At 26.4% G+C, this 18,795-nt stretch overlaps 1 protein-coding gene across 7 annotated transcripts in view; it reads left to right on the top strand.

Moving 5' to 3' along the window:
* Window positions 1–18,795, top strand: part of Vha100-1 (V-type ATPase subunit a family protein Vha100-1) — a 130,208-nt gene that overhangs the window by 35,340 nt on the left and 76,073 nt on the right. Inside the window, exon 4 of one of the 7 annotated variants that reach the window (XM_075375677.1) lies at window positions 14,813–14,931. The exons of 5 other annotated variants lie outside the window; for them this stretch is intronic. In XM_075375677.1, coding sequence (XP_075231792.1) covers window positions 14,813–14,931 — 119 coding nt within the window. Of the gene's footprint in view, window positions 1–14,796; window positions 14,932–18,795 lie in introns of all 7 variants that reach the window. One more of the 7 variants, XM_075375680.1, reaches the window with a different exon arrangement.

The following is an 18,795-nucleotide window of genomic DNA, read 5'->3' as shown; positions in this document are numbered from 1 at the left end:
CATAGACTCATAAGTATTGTCAGTTTGCTCACCACGCTTCTCTGAATGAATTAGGTATTCACCTGTTACAAGACAGCACAAATTATATTAAAAGAGACAGCTAACTGTTGTAGCGATTAGAGTTATTGGTTACTACTCTTTTTTTATCTTTTAATTTCCTTTTGGTATCGAACTAAGTTCTTTTTGTGAACTAACTTAAAAAAAAATACATATCCATGCATAATAGGCTTGATACTTTTAACAGACTGCCTGCTAGGAATTGTTAAACAGTTTTTAGTTCTGAATGCCAAGGAAGGTTACATCTTGCTGTCCTCCTCGAGAGAGTAGTAGTGTTTCTACTTTTTATCCAAAAGATCCTGACTTAGAATCACAACCAAGGTTGGCATTATTCATGCTCAAAGTTTTTGCATTCTCATTCACAAGCTTTCAGTTTATGCAAATTAACCAACAAATTAAAAAAAAAAATTATATTTGATAATCAAACAATAAATTGTTATTAATACCATGTTATAAAACAGAAGAGCCTTGATTTACAAAAGTAGATTGTTTTTCTGTAAAGATTGTTGGTTTTATATCATTATTTTTATTGTTGCTGATTATTTTGGTGTTATTGCTTTTGATGTTGAAATTTTCTCGTAATGTGGATATTTTTGATAGTAATACATTTTTTGTATTATATTTTATTTTGCATCTACAATTAGTATTTATTCAAATTATTACTATTTAAACATTTTTATAAAGTTTTTATTAGGGATGTTTTAACTAGAGAAATAGTATTCATAACTCCTATAACATATTATTTTTATTTTGTCCTTTGGAATTATTTAGTATTAATTATTTTACTGTGTTTACGTTTAGATTGTTTTATCTTTTGGTCTAGATTTTCTTGTATGGTATAATCAATCTTATCTATATCAACTGTATGTGTGCATATTTAAGAAGATAAAAATATATATGCAGCACAGATTTTTTGTTATTGAATAGGATATGTGATTTTTTTTTTCACTTTTAATTTACTCCGTTTTTATTACACACGTATATAACAATTTACAGAATCCTGTTGCTGTATGAATCACACACACAGTTATTGCCTGTTAAAAAAAGTTTATTTTATTTTTTGTCCCAATTATTAGGAAGAGGTCTAGAAAGTGTTGTTGTTGTTGTTGTTAATAATATATAAAATATTTGAATTCATTTATGAGAGCAATGAATGCCTATGATAAATGTAAAAATTTGGAAAGAATAAGAATAGTTATCACCTTTAATTATATTTGTATAATTTTTAACATTGTGTTGTAAACTTGATGTTATGTCTGACAAACTATCTAGAAGATACTTAAATACAGAAATTGTAATGTAATTAGATAAAATAAACCAATTCCTCAGTTTTAGGCTGTTTTATTGATAAAAATTGTGGTATTACTAATATTGTATTAATATAATTTTTTTATCATGGTGTAGTTTTAATAAAAGAATAATTTTTTTGTTGAGTAGTAATTTCTAATTCCAGATAATAAAAATATAGTTTTTAGTGTGCTGAATATAAGAATCATTCAAATTATTTGGTTTAGAATTTTTTAGTGTTGACTTAATTTTTTCTTAAATAGATTTTAGTATATTATTGGATTGGTTTGAATATTCTTAAGTTTTTACTGTTATTTTTTTTATTTTTGGTATTATTTGGCTTCTTTTAATTAAATCCTGTTTTGCTTTTGTTGTTAATTTAAAGTCTGCTTTGTTATTTTATGGAGACCATTTAAAATTATTATGATAATAATGAAGTATTTATTTTCAAGGTTGTAGTATTACAATTCTTCTTATCAGATAATTTTTTCTGATCTGTCTTAAATTTAATTAGTGTTAAAAACAATCAGTAATAACTATTTAAATTATTTTTAGAAATTTTTCTGTTTATTTGTATGCAAATTTTTTTATTATAATTTGTATTTTATAAATAACTTGAACTCTTCTGAGTTCAGTTTTAATGTTAATTATCAGTGGATCTGATTTTATTTGAGTAAGAAAGAAACTCAAACTGTTCTGTAATATTTGTTACTGATTTTTCATTAATTAGGTTTAATAAATTTTTAAACTTTTCTTAAATTGGAAATGTTTGCGCTCTACATTGCAGTGCTTGAGTCATGTCTTCAATCAGGACATTCACATTTAAGGAATTTTTTTGATAAAAATTCAGCGATCATGTACATTTCTGTTAAATTAAATCATGTTCAGTAAAAGCTATAAACAGTGAACATCATTGGATTTGTCTATTAGGTTACAAGCAGCCTGACTAGAGACAAGATAGAATAAAAAATATGGCATAATTGTGCTCAAGAACAATTGTTATCCATGCTAGCTGTATAAAGGATAGTAAGGAATGGTTTCGTGTTATCTTCATTTCTTTGTTGAATATATCAATATATCTTTGTTACACATCAATATATCAAACCTACTGAAATGTAGATGATGTTCAAAATTTCTTTCTACACATTTTTACTCATGAGATATAGAAAAAATTGCGACTATCAGAAAAAGAAATCGAGTGTTTTACAAGCATCACAGCTTTTATAGATAAGGTACCATAAAGAAATCAGTGTTCCTTTATTTCATGAGCAGTGCCTTTTGTACACTGTCTCTGCATCCCACATGCACGAAATTCATGCACACTGTTTTACTACAGTAAATCAAGATGGATAAAATGCACAGCTTATTGGTATTTTTTAAAAGTAAGCTAAGCTCTGGATAAAATATTTTAAAATTTTTACTGAATATAAAAATTAACAGTGTGGGAATAGTTTTCAACCTTTACTAGAGGGGTGGATAGTAAATTAAAAAAAAGTAATTTCTCTTTTCAGATATCAAAATATAAGAGTTTTTTTAATTTGTCTTAATGAAACAGAAGCAAAATTAGCAAGGCTTGACATTTTTCATATGCTACAAAAAGTTTATATTCTGTATTCACAAGTACCCATAAACTTTGAGCTTCTATGTTGTGAATTAATCTCTAAATATACATTGTTGCAAGACGTATTCTCCCCCAAACTTCAGGTACCGATTCAGGACACCAAAATGAGCAAAAAAGTTCATAACATAAATCCTACTTGGCTTTGTTTTTTTTTCTGGATGCCATTTTCAAGCTTCAAATTTGATTTTCAAGATATAATTTTGTTTTTATTTCCTCCACTAAATGTAATACAAATTATTAATAATAAATTAATAAAAACTATCATTTGCATTGTGGTGCACAAGTATACTGCCAGGTAATTGTCTTCAATGATCTGATTATTTGTAAACAGATTTTTGTAAATTAGGTGTCATTTTGTCCAAAATAAAATGTTAAGTAAATTTTATAATAAGAAAAAATTTGATCAAACAAATAATTACACAAAGATATTGAAGATTAAAAAAAGTTAATATGGCTCTCATTTTACAATTTTTGAAGGTGACATTTTCAAAATTCTTTATTTTGTAGAATAAATATTTTCCAAATTTAATTAAATAAGGTTTACCTGTTGTTTAGAAATAATTTTTTTGTTAAAAATCACAAATTGGCATCTAAAAGGAAAACTAAGTAAAATAGGACTTATGTCAATATGAAGATTTTTGCTCATTTTAGTGTCCTGAGTCAGTACCTGAAGTTCAGGGAATATGTCCCGGAATGCTCCACATTTATTTAAAATAACTCAGTTTAGTCTAAAAACATAGTCACTCTCAAATTTGAATCCAATAACACTACACCTTTGATAATAATTATCAATTTACCAAACATTCTGAAGACTACTCCTGAAACTTTCTCTTAGTCTGAACTACAAATTTGAGCAATTGAAGACTTTAAATGCTTAACACCATTACTTGTTATTTAACAGGTTTGGTTTTAATCCTTTGTTGTGTATTTTTTGAATTCCTTTCAAAAAATAATATTTGATTTAATAACATGTACATTGTCTATTATTGTTCTGTATAATTCTGTTTTTTTACCTGTTTAAACTATGATTTCGTAGTCAAGTCATTGTTGCAAATTCATTGATTAGCTATTATTTCATATTGTTCGCATAGTGAATGCATATATATATATATATATATATATATATTTATAATCAAATTTTGTATAATTTAATAAACAACTAGTGAATATTTCAGCTGATTGATAGAGTTTAAAGTTTCATGATCTCTTAGTAATTTATGATGCTTCTCATCTGCAGCAGTTAATTTAAAAATTTTGTTAAAAATGTGTGTGTATATGTTATCCATTTTTTTCTAATAATATATTTAATTTTTAAAAAAAATTAATGAAAAATCTTGGTTTAGATTTTTTTTTTAAATTGGAATAAAATTAAAATCATTTTTACTGACACCTTAATAACCTATCAGATGAATAGTCAGTCACATTTATAGTCACATTTATGATTTTAATATGTGATTTATGTAATATTATAATGTTATTAAGAATAAAAGATAAATTATTAATTTTAATTTTTACAATTTTTTTTACACTAATTTATAAAAATATCAGAAGTAAATTTTAATCTGATATTTTTATTACTTTACTTCTTTTGCTTTAAATGATGTTACAGTTTGATTAAATTTAAAAATTTTTATTATTTAAACAATTTTTTCTTTTCTAATGAAAATACTATTAGTATTTTTTTTAAAAATATATTTTATTTAAATAAGCATTTTTTTTAAACTAGTTTGTATATTCATAGTATTTACTGATGTTTTAATTGATATATACTAGTTTCTCATTTATTATGAAAAGAGGGAGGATATAACATAAAATTCGACTGATACATCAATCTGTGTCTATTGATACATATGCTCATCATACTTTTCTAGAAGCTGTTTTACACAATGGGGTCCAAATTTTAATAAAGCCTTGCTATCATCTTGTCTACAGAAATTTCCCTCTCTCTATTCTTCCTTAGAATCACTTCTTTGAATGACAGCCTTTTTATTGTCAGTCTATTGTTGTCAACCCCTTCTTAGCCACTCTCCTTCCACTGCTTGTTTTTGGAGAAACCCTCATTGTTCATTTTTATAATTTTTCCATACCACTTATTTCACTACTTTTTATTTTTTACTGTTTTTATACTTCAGTATGCATCAGTTTTGTTGAATGCTGGTTTTTTTTTTGTTGAATTGTACTCCATTTTCATTCCATTACTGCCCAAGTCCCTGAAGCATATGTAACTATTGTTAGTGGTAGTCAAGTAATAAATGTACATTATTAAATTTTGATTTTTGCAGTAATATTTTATCTAACAGGAAGTACTGTAAAACAATGCACCTTCTTTATAATCTTGATCATTGTTACATATACCTGAGAGAACACAATGCAATAAGTACTTAAAGTTATATTATTGCAGTTCATCCAATTACAATTTTTTAGAGGAGTTATTGCAGTTTTCATTTTGTCATCAGTAAAAATCATACAATTAGTTTTCTTCTGCAGTTCTTTCTAAATTGCAATTCATTCTTGTAACATTGAATATCATCTCATTGTTGTATGGCTCAGAAACACCAAAGTAAGATTGGTGTGTTGTATTGAACTGCTGTGGATAATTAATTTATAGTGCCACCTTAGTAGTCAAACCCTTACAGGAATATTGAAAAAGTACTGGAAACAGAATTCTGGTGAGGCTATTTCAGGTCAAGAGTGAGTTGTAAAGTGCTCTTATATTAAACTAAACCTTACATATGTTGAAAGTGGTTATATATTTCAACTTCTTTCTTCTTTTAGCCTCTATACGTTCTCAATGATTGCGAAAAACCATTTTGACTTTAAACTGTTGGCATGATTAATTCTGTGTTATTCTTAGAAAATCAAATTGAAACAATTTTTAAGTACAAGATTTATCTATTTCTGATCAGAGATCAGAAGATAACATTATGTCGTAATTAATTTAAGATTGAAAGATAATTCTGTATGCTGATTTTTCTAAAATATTACTGCCATCGGAATATAATATCTACATATGTATTAGAAGAGATTATGATGCCTGATCATCTTTACATAATAAGCTGGTTTTTTCTGCAGTCACTGAGTAGATCTATTGATGGATTCCAATTATTACTGCGAATAAATGACTTTTGTCAGTTTTCCTAAGTTAACAAAATGCCAGATTTTATGCTACAGCTGTGTCTACTGAAATGTTTAGTAATAATTTAACAAAAAAAACCTAAGCAACTTGTTTAGTAATACATTTGTTAGAGAGAATAATACAAAATATAAAGAATTCTTGTTATATTAAATTTATTTTTCCTTATCAAAAAACTTTAAATATAAAGCTATAATTGTATGTTACTAGTACTAGGTATTAGTTTGAGTTTGATTTATTTATTTGTTGGTTTTTGCTGTGAATCTGAGGTTACATTTTTATTTTTCTGATAATATATTGAGAAGATGTAATGTATATCCTTTATTATTTAAACACTGCCACATTATTATCTGTAATCTTTGTTACTGTGAATATTTCACAAATTTTATTTATCTTTCTATATTTCTCATTAATAACAACGTTAAGGCTTATATTTTAATTATCATTTATAAACATCATCATATGTACTGTATTATTTATTTTTTTTACGTATGAAATTCATTAAGATTTTTTTGTTTAGCATCTTTTTTCTAATTTTTAAAAAATAAATTTTATTAAAATTTTAATGATAAAAATATATTTAAGTTTAAAAAAAATTGAATTTTAATTTTGAAAATTTTATTTCATTATATATTAAACTTAAGTAATGATTGCTGCTATAAATAATTAATTACGTTATAACACATTGCTAAAAAATTTCACAATGCATGCATTTCATACATTTTTTTTTTTTTGGTGGTGGACTATTTATGTAGTGTGTAAATAGTTTTCCTGTTTTTATAGTTTTTCTTTACTTGTGATGATTTTATATGTAGTTGGTTGCAGTAGCCGGTTTAGTAGTAGTAGTAGTAGAAGTAGTTGTAGTATGTATTGCATAATAATTGTGTAATAAAAGCATGGCCAAAGTGCTTTTTTATTTTTGTGGTATATAAAATGTTATATTTTTAATAATTATTTTTGTTGCTAATATTTGTGTTGTTTTATTTGAAATATATTTTTGTAAATATTTTTGATTCATTTATGTTACTGTTTCTCTATATTTTATGGTTTTTTTTTGTTTTTTTTTTTTTTTAATTTTTCTATTAAAATAATATGTTTTTCTTTTTCAGTAATTTCATATATATATATATATATATATATAACTATATTTATGCTTGCATAATATTGTTGCAGATATTTATGGAAAGCAGTAAATATTAGCTTTTGTTAATTTTTCTGATTTTTTTTTTCCTTTAAATTTACTACTTCAAATATATTAATAATATAATTGTGGTATCAAAAGCTGTACATTTAGTTAAAATTTTATAGCATTCATTGAACTAACAAGAATATATATATATATATATATATAAAAGGATTTCAGATGATATCATTAGAATAATACCTTACAAGTCGTCAACAAATCCTTATAATCATCTTTAATTCTGTTATTATGGATGAATTAAGTTTGATATTAATCGTTATTATATGATTGAGTTGTCCTTGATTTCCCATAAGTTACAATCCTTTTATTGAAATTGTTGTGTTCCTGCATGAAAATCCTATAATGGATATATTAATGGGAAAGTGTAGGTAGATGTAGGTTACAGTTTCAGACAGTTTCTTTTGTAAGTTAAGGTTATATTTTGTTGGGATTTTTATTTCTAAATAAATTTTTCTACCCACATACTGATACATTTTGTACAGTTTTAACTTATTAACTTTAGTATTCATTGAAAAGTCATGAAAGGATTATTCCTGTTGCTGATACTTCTAATAGAGTTTATTGTAATTGACTGATTGGAGTGAGGTGTATAGTTATAGTCAAATGTGTTACCTTTTTGCACTAAGACTGCTTCTTATTAGATGGAACAACCTATTCATAAGTTGTATTCATCACAAAAAAATTTTTTTATAAAATTTTCTATTTAAAATGGCAACTGAATCTTTCTTAAACAGAGATGAATAAGAGGTGTGGGGAAGCTAGAGAGATTCCATCATTAAACCACCACTATTGACCCAAAGTTTGTCCTCCATTGATTATACTGCCTATCCCTGATATCGCCCAATTCCAGTCTCTCTCATTGGCTGAGCTGCAGATACTTCGCTCTTTCATGTTTTATTCAATTTGTAAGCCTTACATTTGTCTTTCAGATGTTCTACTGTGTACAACATTGTGGTTTTCTCAGCACTATTAAATATTTAATCTTATAGCAGTTTTTGAAAAAATATTTTTTTATTTTCTATTTATCCTTTAGACACCTTTTTTTTTTTACAAAAAATCATTTGAAATACAAAAACAAGATCACGGGGATATAAGGAAGTACTTCCTCAATCATTGGTCAGTCATTTCCAGTGTTTTTATATTCTTATATAGTAAGAATATTTTTGGCACTGGTTAAAAATTCAGTTATAGTCAGCAGATATCATATCAACTATCAGATTACTAGAACTATGCAGAATTACTAGTGTAATTCTGTACCATGATTTCAATAAGTACATACATACATATATACAAAACAACCGAAGAAGATCCATTTATTGTTGGTCCGTACTATCCAAAGATCTTGCTGTTTATATGAAGAATTCTTAAATTGTAGGAAATGATTTGGAAAAAACTATAACTTTTAGTTAAAATTGCTACACTGACATGGTACAGAATGTATGTATCCATTAGTGGAGATAAATGGGTCTTGCTGTACTTAATAAGCACCTCGCTGCAGGTCAGGCTTTTTGTACAGCCAGGATCACCATGTGTACTGGGTAAGTCCATTGTTAGAGCCACCCGTCAAATCACACAATAGCAAGGACACTACCAAGGACAGAGGTACTTTACAGGTTTTCACATTCTTAGCTCTGAACTAGTAGCCGTGATAATATTCCACAGAATTCCACAGTGGAAGAAAAGATGAAAGAGAAGAGAAAGGAATAAATAGAAAAAAGGACCCTTATCCCTAGAGGTATTGCTTCATAGTTTTCAGGTAATGGGTGTACCTGTTCCACTCATATTCCTGAGAGATTAGTGCATCTTTGCTAAGGTTGGAAGCAACACATTGTTTTAACAATTTGGCATTGACTAAATACAAGATGTAACAAATGCAATTTAAATATGACAGAATAAATACAACAGAATTTAAATATAACAGATGTATTTAAATACAAGATGTAACAAATTATTTTTCCTCTAGATAATAAACAGGCATCTGAGGGTTTTCCTAATCTGACCCTATCCTCAGAATCAGATAACAACTGGAAGACAGGGTCCTTATCATACTCCGTATACTGATATATATTTTATTGTCCTGTTTTAGAAATATTAAAAAAAAGTATGAATTTTTAAAAAAATATTAAGTAAAAAATGTTTTATTACAATCGCTATGATAGGATTAAAAGAAAACTTTGTAAACTGGTCTTATTTAATTTTGTGATTCTGTTAAAAACTAAATGATTAATAGGAGGTTACTTCAATCTCTTCTGATATCAGTAAGAACTCATCAGTGAATGATTTTTGTTTTACATTTATACATATTAAATAACTTAATTATCATGAATAACCATGTTTTCATTTATTAAATTATTTTTTTAAGAAGTATAAATGGAAGTATACATGTACATACACAACCACATATAATTACTCTGATTTGTGGAAATGGACCTAATGTCTAAAGATCTTATTGTTTGTTTGAAGAATTCTTAAATTGTAGGAAATGATTTATAATTTAAATAACTATAAAATACCACAAAATAAGTTACAAATGCTACACTGACATGGTTGACATCATGACATAATACTTTATATTAGTGGTAATATATTGTAAGACTTATTTCTTTTGATTTCTCTTCAATTACTGTATATCGTAAGTAAGCGAAAGATCACTGATGTAATTAAGTGGTATTTTTATTCTTTAAAATCAGTTTCAGTTAATTCATTTCATTTTCACTTATCCATAGCAATTCCCAAAGTAAAATAGTAAAACTAATTTTTAATAATTAGCACTGAAAGAGAAGGACTGGACAATTAGGGGGATTATTAGCTGTATTTGCAGTAGTGCTGTTTTAATATTTATAGTTAAATATTATATTGAAAGTTCTAATAAATAGATAATCAATAGGCTACTTACAGGTAATTTCATTTATACACTAAATCAGCTTTTCAGATAAAATGTATCATATTCCATATATTTATCAATGAAGAATGTAAGAAATTTCATTATTTATTTATATATCGTTCAGAATAAAGTACATAAATCATTAAAGTGTACTTATTTAGAAGATATGTGACTCACCTACTTTATCCGTTAATGCAGTTTATCATTTTTTTAAAATTAAAGCTAAATTAATAATTTTTTCTCATTTCTTTCAACTTTCGTGTTGGATTACTTCAAGGACATTGCTATAAAAAGTTGGGGAATAATAGCTTTTATGTACTGTGAGGTTTTGTCTTGTATCTACATGATAAATAATAATGTTGAAATTATATGAATAAATTATCTAAATCATGTTTTACATTATTTTTTCTTAACTGCTTTATTTATATTTGTAAGAATTCATTTGAAATTTAAAAAAATAACAAAATATAAAACTTTACTTAGAAACTAAAACAAAATTTAGTTCATCCATAGCACTCAGATCACCCATATTGCTTAAATGGTTTACACTGGAAAAATATGGCATAGATCATTATACAAATTGATCTTTAATAAGTCAGACTATGCTTATTTTTACCAGAAACCTTATATCCATGAAAACTCTTAAGAGATTACAGATATTTAATAAAATACAAGAACGGATTTAAAAGTAATGTCGCTCTTTGTTATCTTAAGAACAAAAATAATTTTAAAAAATTAATAATTTATTTATTACAAATCTATATTTATGTTTTAATTGTAGTCTACATCTTTCCTTTAATGATGACTTTACTTGCAATCAATGAAAATTCAACCTATTTCTGGACTATTAGGATACCATGATGGATCAAACAAGTAGAATTACTTGTCTTATTTTATCAACATTATAGTGGAATGAATTTCCTTAATGCCCCTTTTAAAGTTTGCAAGTACGTGGAAGTCAGCTTTAACGTAGATGTGGAAGTAGACCAATTTTCACAAGAACACCTAAATAAATTTCTTAAAGAAATTGCTTGTATGGGTCTGATGAACGGTTTAGGATTGTCAGCTATAGCAATGTTTATCTTTTAACTTCAATTGTTTCAAAGTACTTGTTAACATTTGTCAGTCTTACTGTGTGGTGACTAAAATTTACAGTATTTTCTGACTTAAGATAATTAATTGGTACGACATACTTTGAATCTTAATAAGAATGGTCAATAGAATTTTCTTGGTTGAAAGCTGTTTTTTAATTGATTGGATGATTTGTTTGTTATTCAATGAGCTGCCTAGGATTGTAGTGGTATATCCTATTTAATTATTAATCACAAATTGACTTTTTTCCATGATATCGATGGTGTTTTTTCCAAGATGTTGTTTATTTAGCAATCATGTAGTAATTCTAGTTGCATAGGTTCATATATGGACTTATTCAAACCTGTAAACATCGTACATCAAAAATTAGTCTCTGGCCACCAACTTTTAGATAATCTCTGAAAAATAGGCTTTATTTTGCTTTCATTTGACAACATCCATATAAAACACCTTCCCTTCTAGCACAAATCTTTCAGTCAACTCCCAAATTATTCTTTCAAATTTTGACCCAATTGATGTTGCATTTTTGAATGAGCATGCAAACTGTGTGCAAAGTTTTAGAGTTTGATGTTCTAAATTTCTTTCACTGGAGGTTCACATTTTAAATTTTATTCCATAATTCACGATTTCAATACTATCCTGACAAAAAAAACAGCCATTAGTAATGGTAAATTTCAATAGGAGTAACATTGTCAGTAGTTTAAAATTTAATTACTTTCATTTCAAAGTGAAAACATGTATTCAGAACAAGACCATAATATATAGTAAACAAAAATATGCCTCTACAAGTTTATAGTTATAATATACTTCTCAATGCCATTTCTATATTTGCTTTTTTATATTTTAGCTCTAATTTCCCTTTATTGTTATTTATACTTTACACTTGCCTCAATTATCAAGTGCCTTAATATATGACTCTCAACTTAGTTTTTCTAATAAGAATTTGCCACAGGCTTTTCTCTTTTATGTGATTGGTTTTAAAACAATTTCATTCCAAATGCTTTCTAAATCACAGCATTTTTCCATAACAGCAAATTTCTTTTTCTTTCCTCTTGTTGTCACAATTTTACTGTCAGAAATTGCTATTCTTGCAGATTTAAAAAAAATATTATATCTTAGAAAATGTTTTGAGATTTAATATGTAATGTTCGCCATCTTATTCGGTTCATCATTGTTTCCTTTTTTATACTTCATTACCTTTTTTTTTTTACTCTTTATTTATCTCTCACTAAATTAAATTTTTCACTCATTTCTAAATTCATGTCATTTCTTACTTTTAGTTTTAGTTAAAAAAAAACAATGTTGTTAATGAATCGTACTATTTATTTTTTTTATTTCTTGGATTACCCTACTCTCAAAATTTTGGTTCAGATCTTTTATTGCCTATTTTTTCTGCAAATTAGAATAAAAAATAATGAGATTAGATTCTTGTCGTTCAATTCTTTTTGTTCTGAAGCTTGCCTTTCTTGTTTTTTATCTAATCACTCAACTACTTCAGTTTTATAGAAGTTATAACTTTTATGTTTATCAGTCATATTACTAAATTTGTTTAAGTATGGAATAAATCTTATTCTATTCTACATAATATCTAATGTAAATAGTTATGTTTTACATCACCCTCCCTTCCAAGACTAACCTGATCTTCCTTGAATTCATTTTCTTTATCGATATCATAAAGAACAAAAAAGCTCAAAATTAGTTTGTTTTTATTTTATGCTTCTTAATTTTAAACGTTTTATAATCTGTGTTGTAATCAGTTATTACAGCAGCATTTCATGATACAGTTCCTATTTGCTTCTATATTATATATATATATATACTTTTTTTTATTCCTATTTATTAAAGTAAATGATTGAAAGATAAATTTTGTGTAAGCATTTACTAACCTGAAGTTAGCTTGAACCATAATAATGGTATTGTTCATTGCTGTACAAAGTCTAAATAATGATGTGGTTGTATACACTGGTAATTTAAGCAGAAAGTTAATTCTTAATTGTTATAGAACAAAAAAAATAATATTTTTTAATGTTACGTACTCCACACTAGTATAAATTTCATTTTATTTAATTTCTGCTAATTTTTTTTTTATTTTAAAATTTATTGCTACTTGATTTTTACTCCAGTTCGCAATTACATTTAAGATTTTATTTTATTTTAAATATTTTTTATTGAGCTATTTTGTTTTATTCTATTTTTAATTTTGTTATATGGTTACACTATTATATTTATTTTTTTCTAAATAGTTATTATTTTGAAATTTAGTCTATAGCTTAATGCATTTTATTGTTACTTTTTGGCAATGTCATGTTTCATGTTGTGCACATAGTTTTCTTTTACTGTTTAGAAATTTATGTGCACTTTCCTTTTGTCATTCCTTTATTTTTTTACTACACCTTATATATGTTTGTGTATTTATCTGTGTACCAACATTTGTTTGTCTGCTGTTAATTTGCACTTTATTACTTTTTTTGTGTTTATTTTATGCTGTTTTATGTATATTGATAGTAGTTATAATAATTTTTTTATTAATTGTTATTGTAGGTTTTATTATAATGATAAAAAATATTTTTTTAATTTTTCTAAATTTTTTAAATTATCTTTTTTTAACTAGATTCTTTACATAAATTTCATATATATATATTTTTATTTTCTCTTTGTTGTGATTTTTATTTATTGATTTATTATATATTTTAAATTATTAAAATAATCTTAAAGCTGGACGTTAAATTTGAAATAATACATTTTTTTAAAATTATACTCCAAAAGAGATGCTGAAATTATAATTTTTAACTAACTTATAAAGTTTTATTGCACTATTTTTACTAAAGATTTTGTAATAATAGATGTTAACAGTCCACTTTTGTGAATATTAGGTCTTATAATACTTTGATACAACCAGTGTATCTGAAATTAAAATAAAGTTACATGAGTATCTATACATTGTAAAGTGTTTAAAAATAACCTTGTGGAATGACATTAAATTTTTGGTTAAACATATTTTAGTTAAATTCGGATGGTAACCCAAAATTTTAAAGAACAAAGATATTAGACGGAAACTAAAAGTTTATAAAATGGAAACCAATCTTATCTTACTTGCAATCACAGTTATGTGAAGCTCTTGTAAATTAATTTACTGATTCCCAAATACATAAGGATGTAAACAAAAGGAATTTTGGTTAAACCTTTGTTGGCAATTTTATTAAAATTAGTTTAGAAAATGTATCAGATGAATTAAAATGGAGGAAGTTTATTTTTTTTTATTTCTTTTGGAGTATTTTCTTCTAAAGAGATGTTAATATCTTCTTTTAATAATCTTTTCTTCTTCACTTTAATTTGTCAATTATTTATTACTTATAGTCCAGTTTTTTTTTTTTTTTCAAATAAAGTCTATCTACAAATAAATACCTAAGTAATCCTTTTTAACCAGGTGTGTTGTGTCATTGTCTTAAGACCTACAATCCATAAAATCAATAAACCAAATATCCTCAGTCCATTATCCATTGCCATACCCTGTCCAGTTATCTGTTGTGCCAGGCGGATCACAGTCTGGGTGGATGCTGCCCTCAGATGGCAGATTCTGGTCGTGAAGAAGAGCAGATCACTTTACTCGGAGAAGAAGGATTACGTGCCGGTGGACAAGCCCTCAAGTTGGGGTAACTTCAAATAATATAAAAATATTTTTAATGTATTAAAATTATGTTTATTAATTACATTAAGTTCACAAAAATTTGTCTTCAATGTTTTGATTTACCTTGATTAACATATTACAGTCATGTTTATTAGTTTGTCTTGCAACAGCATCTATATATTCAACAACTGTGTGTTGTGTGTGGAAGGAAATATGTCTGTGTGTAAGATTCATATGAACAGCCACAGTTCAAAAAACAGAAGACCTCTTCTTAGTTTCAGATTGTTTTTTAGCCTTTCCTCTAAGATATTAGAGTGTAAAAGAGCAGAGTCGTTCAAAAGTCAAAAAAAGACTAAAATTAAGACTTAAAAATTTGTTTATCTTTAGTCAGCTATTTTATGTCTACATCATCAATGATGTTGATCATTTAAAATTTTAATTTTGGTCACCCTTAATTCTTATAAAACAAAAACTGCCAGATGATGACCCTTCCTCCACAGCAGTAGCCTGATGACCACCCCCATTTGTTCTGCATCGTAGTTCCCATAAATACACAAATCTCTTCCCCGTGGTCACATTCGAACATTGTATTCTGAGGTGTTCTCCCTATCACTATAATCGCACTTGGCAAAGGATTTCAATACCTGCACACACTGGTATGATTTAAAGCAAATGTGACCTGTCAGTTCCCCATGCTTGCAGTCCAGCCATCTCTGGAGATCTGGATTCAGTCTGTCGGTCCATCTACCCCTTGTTCATTTAAGTTTTATCAGTAATGTTTATTGTTGTGGTTGATTTGATCAAAAGGTGATATTTTGAAAAATTGATGATTTCCATGGCGGAGTGATAGCATCTCTTGTCTTTTACCTGGAGGTTCTGCATTCAGGTCCTGAGCATGCATGACATTTTTTACATACTACAAAATCCATTATCACCCATCATGGTGACTCATTGGATGTCCGCCTCTTGTTGCTATTGTACACTTAAATAGATTGATTTTAAAAACTGTTATTCATTTCTGTGGATACAGAATCTTTACTTTTTTTATTATTTTAAATCACTGTCCTTTTATGCAAATCAAAAAGATATTTATAAAATTTTCGTATTCAAAAATATGTACTCATACAGTTTTTAAGTTTAAATGGCCTCTTTGTAAATATTCAAGTGAGTGGTGATTACTTGTCTAGTAATATAATTCACTGTTTCTAATTCATCAACCAAGTTTACAAATATATTTTTTTTCATCTCTTAGTTATAATAATAATTTATAGCATATAAAAAATGGTATTAATTTTCTTGATTTTTGTGAATTTAATGTAATTAAAATTTCTTAACATTAATTATTTATAAAACTAGTTTTTAGTACGTTTTCAAAAAAAAAAAGTATTGTCCATTTATTTTTAATTTAAGTAATTTGTTTATGTTAAAATATCAAAATAAATAATAATCTTTAACTATAAAATAGTACTCAAAATGGTATATTGCTGAAAAAGAATAGAGTTCATTATGTGCTGAAATTGTACTCTATTGTAAATTTTGTATGATTGTTGAAAGGAAATTTTTGGATCATATTTTGATGTACTCTAGAGTTACCGTTATTATAATCTCTCTTTCCTTTACAGAATTCCTTTATATTGTGTAAAGGAAAGTAAAGACGTCCTTGAATTGAATAACAATTCGAAGACATACTATTTAGCTGTATGTTCTAAAGATAGTTTTTTACATCAGTCTGACAACTTCATTGCCGTTCAGCTTTTTATAGACATAAATTTACCATTGATGTGACAGTACCATTAGTTGAACCATTGGCCAAAGCATATTAAATAATAATTATATACCAATGTTAAAAGTCATATTTAATAATGTTATGTGGAATTTGTTTTGGACACATGACTTCATGACACTAGCACTTTTAATACTAATTTTAACTTATTACAACAGTATTAATTGGTGCAGCTAAGACCCAGTGCATAGGTTTTGAATTTTTTTTATTTATTAGATAGTCATTAAGATTGAACTGTATGAAACCTGTCATCTTGTATTTATGCACGCTTTCTCAAATATTTCTCACAATTCAGTCCACATGACATCTGTCATATGCCAAAAATTGTCAAATATAATGCAAAAAAATATATATTCAGAATTTTAGTGTTTTATACATTTTTTCCAACTGTTTTTGAGCCATATTTGGAAAGTAAGTACTGTTCCAAATGTAGCCACTAGAATTCTTCAGTCGCCTACATATGTGTGCTTTCTTTTCTTGTATATTAGCTTGCTTTATACAGCATTACACAAGAAGTTTTTATTGACAGTTTGTTTTGTACATTTTAAATGTGTAAGACAATTAAAGACTTAAGTACAGACGTCAATTTTTTAATACAGAGATTCATAAACAGATGATTGCTGCTTTACAGAGAACAAGAAGTAAGTTACGGAGTTTTGAGAGAATAGAGTATAATAGAGAAAAGAAAACATATATTGAGTAGGCGTACATATGGATAGAGAATGTCATTAATGATGATTTAGCATAGCTCTTCAGCCAGAAAATTTTCAAAAACTTTTATATTACTTTCAAGAACCATCTATATGAAATTGTGACAGATTGTTTGAAATGTCAGAAGTTTTGCTACAGTTTTGAGTGTCAAAAATGCATCAATGAACTCAACACTGCTTTGACTTTTCTCATAAACAAAAGGCATTCATGATAATTTTTTAAACAAGAAATTTTCACATATTCCTGCATTTGAAATGGTATTTTGTCAGTCAGATTTATGATTCAATTACAATGACAATATTAAAAGAGCTGTACAACTTGGTCGTTTCACAGGCAAAATAATTTTATGAGGAATTGGTTCCTTGCTGTTAACAGATGCCTTAATAGGTGGAATCTGAGATGTTTGTTTAAAAATAAACCGCTATTATTTGTTAATAGCCTTAACAGTACTTACTTTCCAACTGTGCCTTGTAACTACCAAAGGTGCTCAGATTTTGCTACCAAAAACTTTATCTAAATGTCGTGTCAGTTAGAATCCTTCCTAATTTACTACACCACTTCAAGTATAAGTATACATGAGCTTATGTAGTAAAATGTATTCGATTAGATATTTTGTGAAAAGCTTAACTAAAACAAAAGTGTACATTTTTAGAAAAAAATTATGTTTTAATCTTACTTTGATTCATGTATGTACTTAATCTTCTGGGCACTCACTATTGATACACTTCACTGCATTCGTCTAGTTTTTAATATGTGTGGTACTGCATTTATATTGATTGCAGAATTTTTATATTTGTTGCAGAACACTAACACTCTTGGTATACATGAAAAAAATAGGTTAATTTTAATTTTTCTATCTTTCATTTTAAATTAAAGATTAATTTTAATGTTTGTGTTTTAAGTCTAAAAATGAAATATCATTTTAAATTTTGTATATCAGGTGATAATTAATGTATTCGTAATAAATGTTTTAATTTTTATAATAGTATATATTAAATAATGTTACAGGTACTAGCAATCTAAAGATTACAGCCAAAAATCCTCCTGTTGAACTTTTGCACAGAAGTTAATTTATCATTTATATTTATTTTGGATAAAAGTACTTTTAATGTTTCACTTATAATGAAGTTTTCATTTTTATTATTATATTAGTATTGAATAATTTTTCAAATTGTTTTCCTTAAATTTATTAAGGGCACACCTGAATTTTCAGTTTATATAGCTGTATAGTGTATGTAATTTATTTTTTCATTATTAAATTTGTGGCATGGTTTATTTATATCAATAAATTATAATTACAAGGATGCGAAATGATTTTTATAGTGCACTTATTTCAAAATATTATTTAATATTATCTATTTTAGTTATGGAATTTGCAAGTTTTATTATTAATAA

This window comes from Lycorma delicatula, chromosome 9 (genome assembly GCF_047948215.1).
Source record: "Lycorma delicatula isolate Av1 chromosome 9, ASM4794821v1, whole genome shotgun sequence".
Lineage (NCBI taxonomy): Eukaryota > Metazoa > Arthropoda > Insecta > Hemiptera > Fulgoridae > Lycorma > Lycorma delicatula.
The sequence above is the reverse complement of the archived record's forward strand: the minus strand, read 5'-3'. Positions and strand labels throughout refer to the sequence as shown.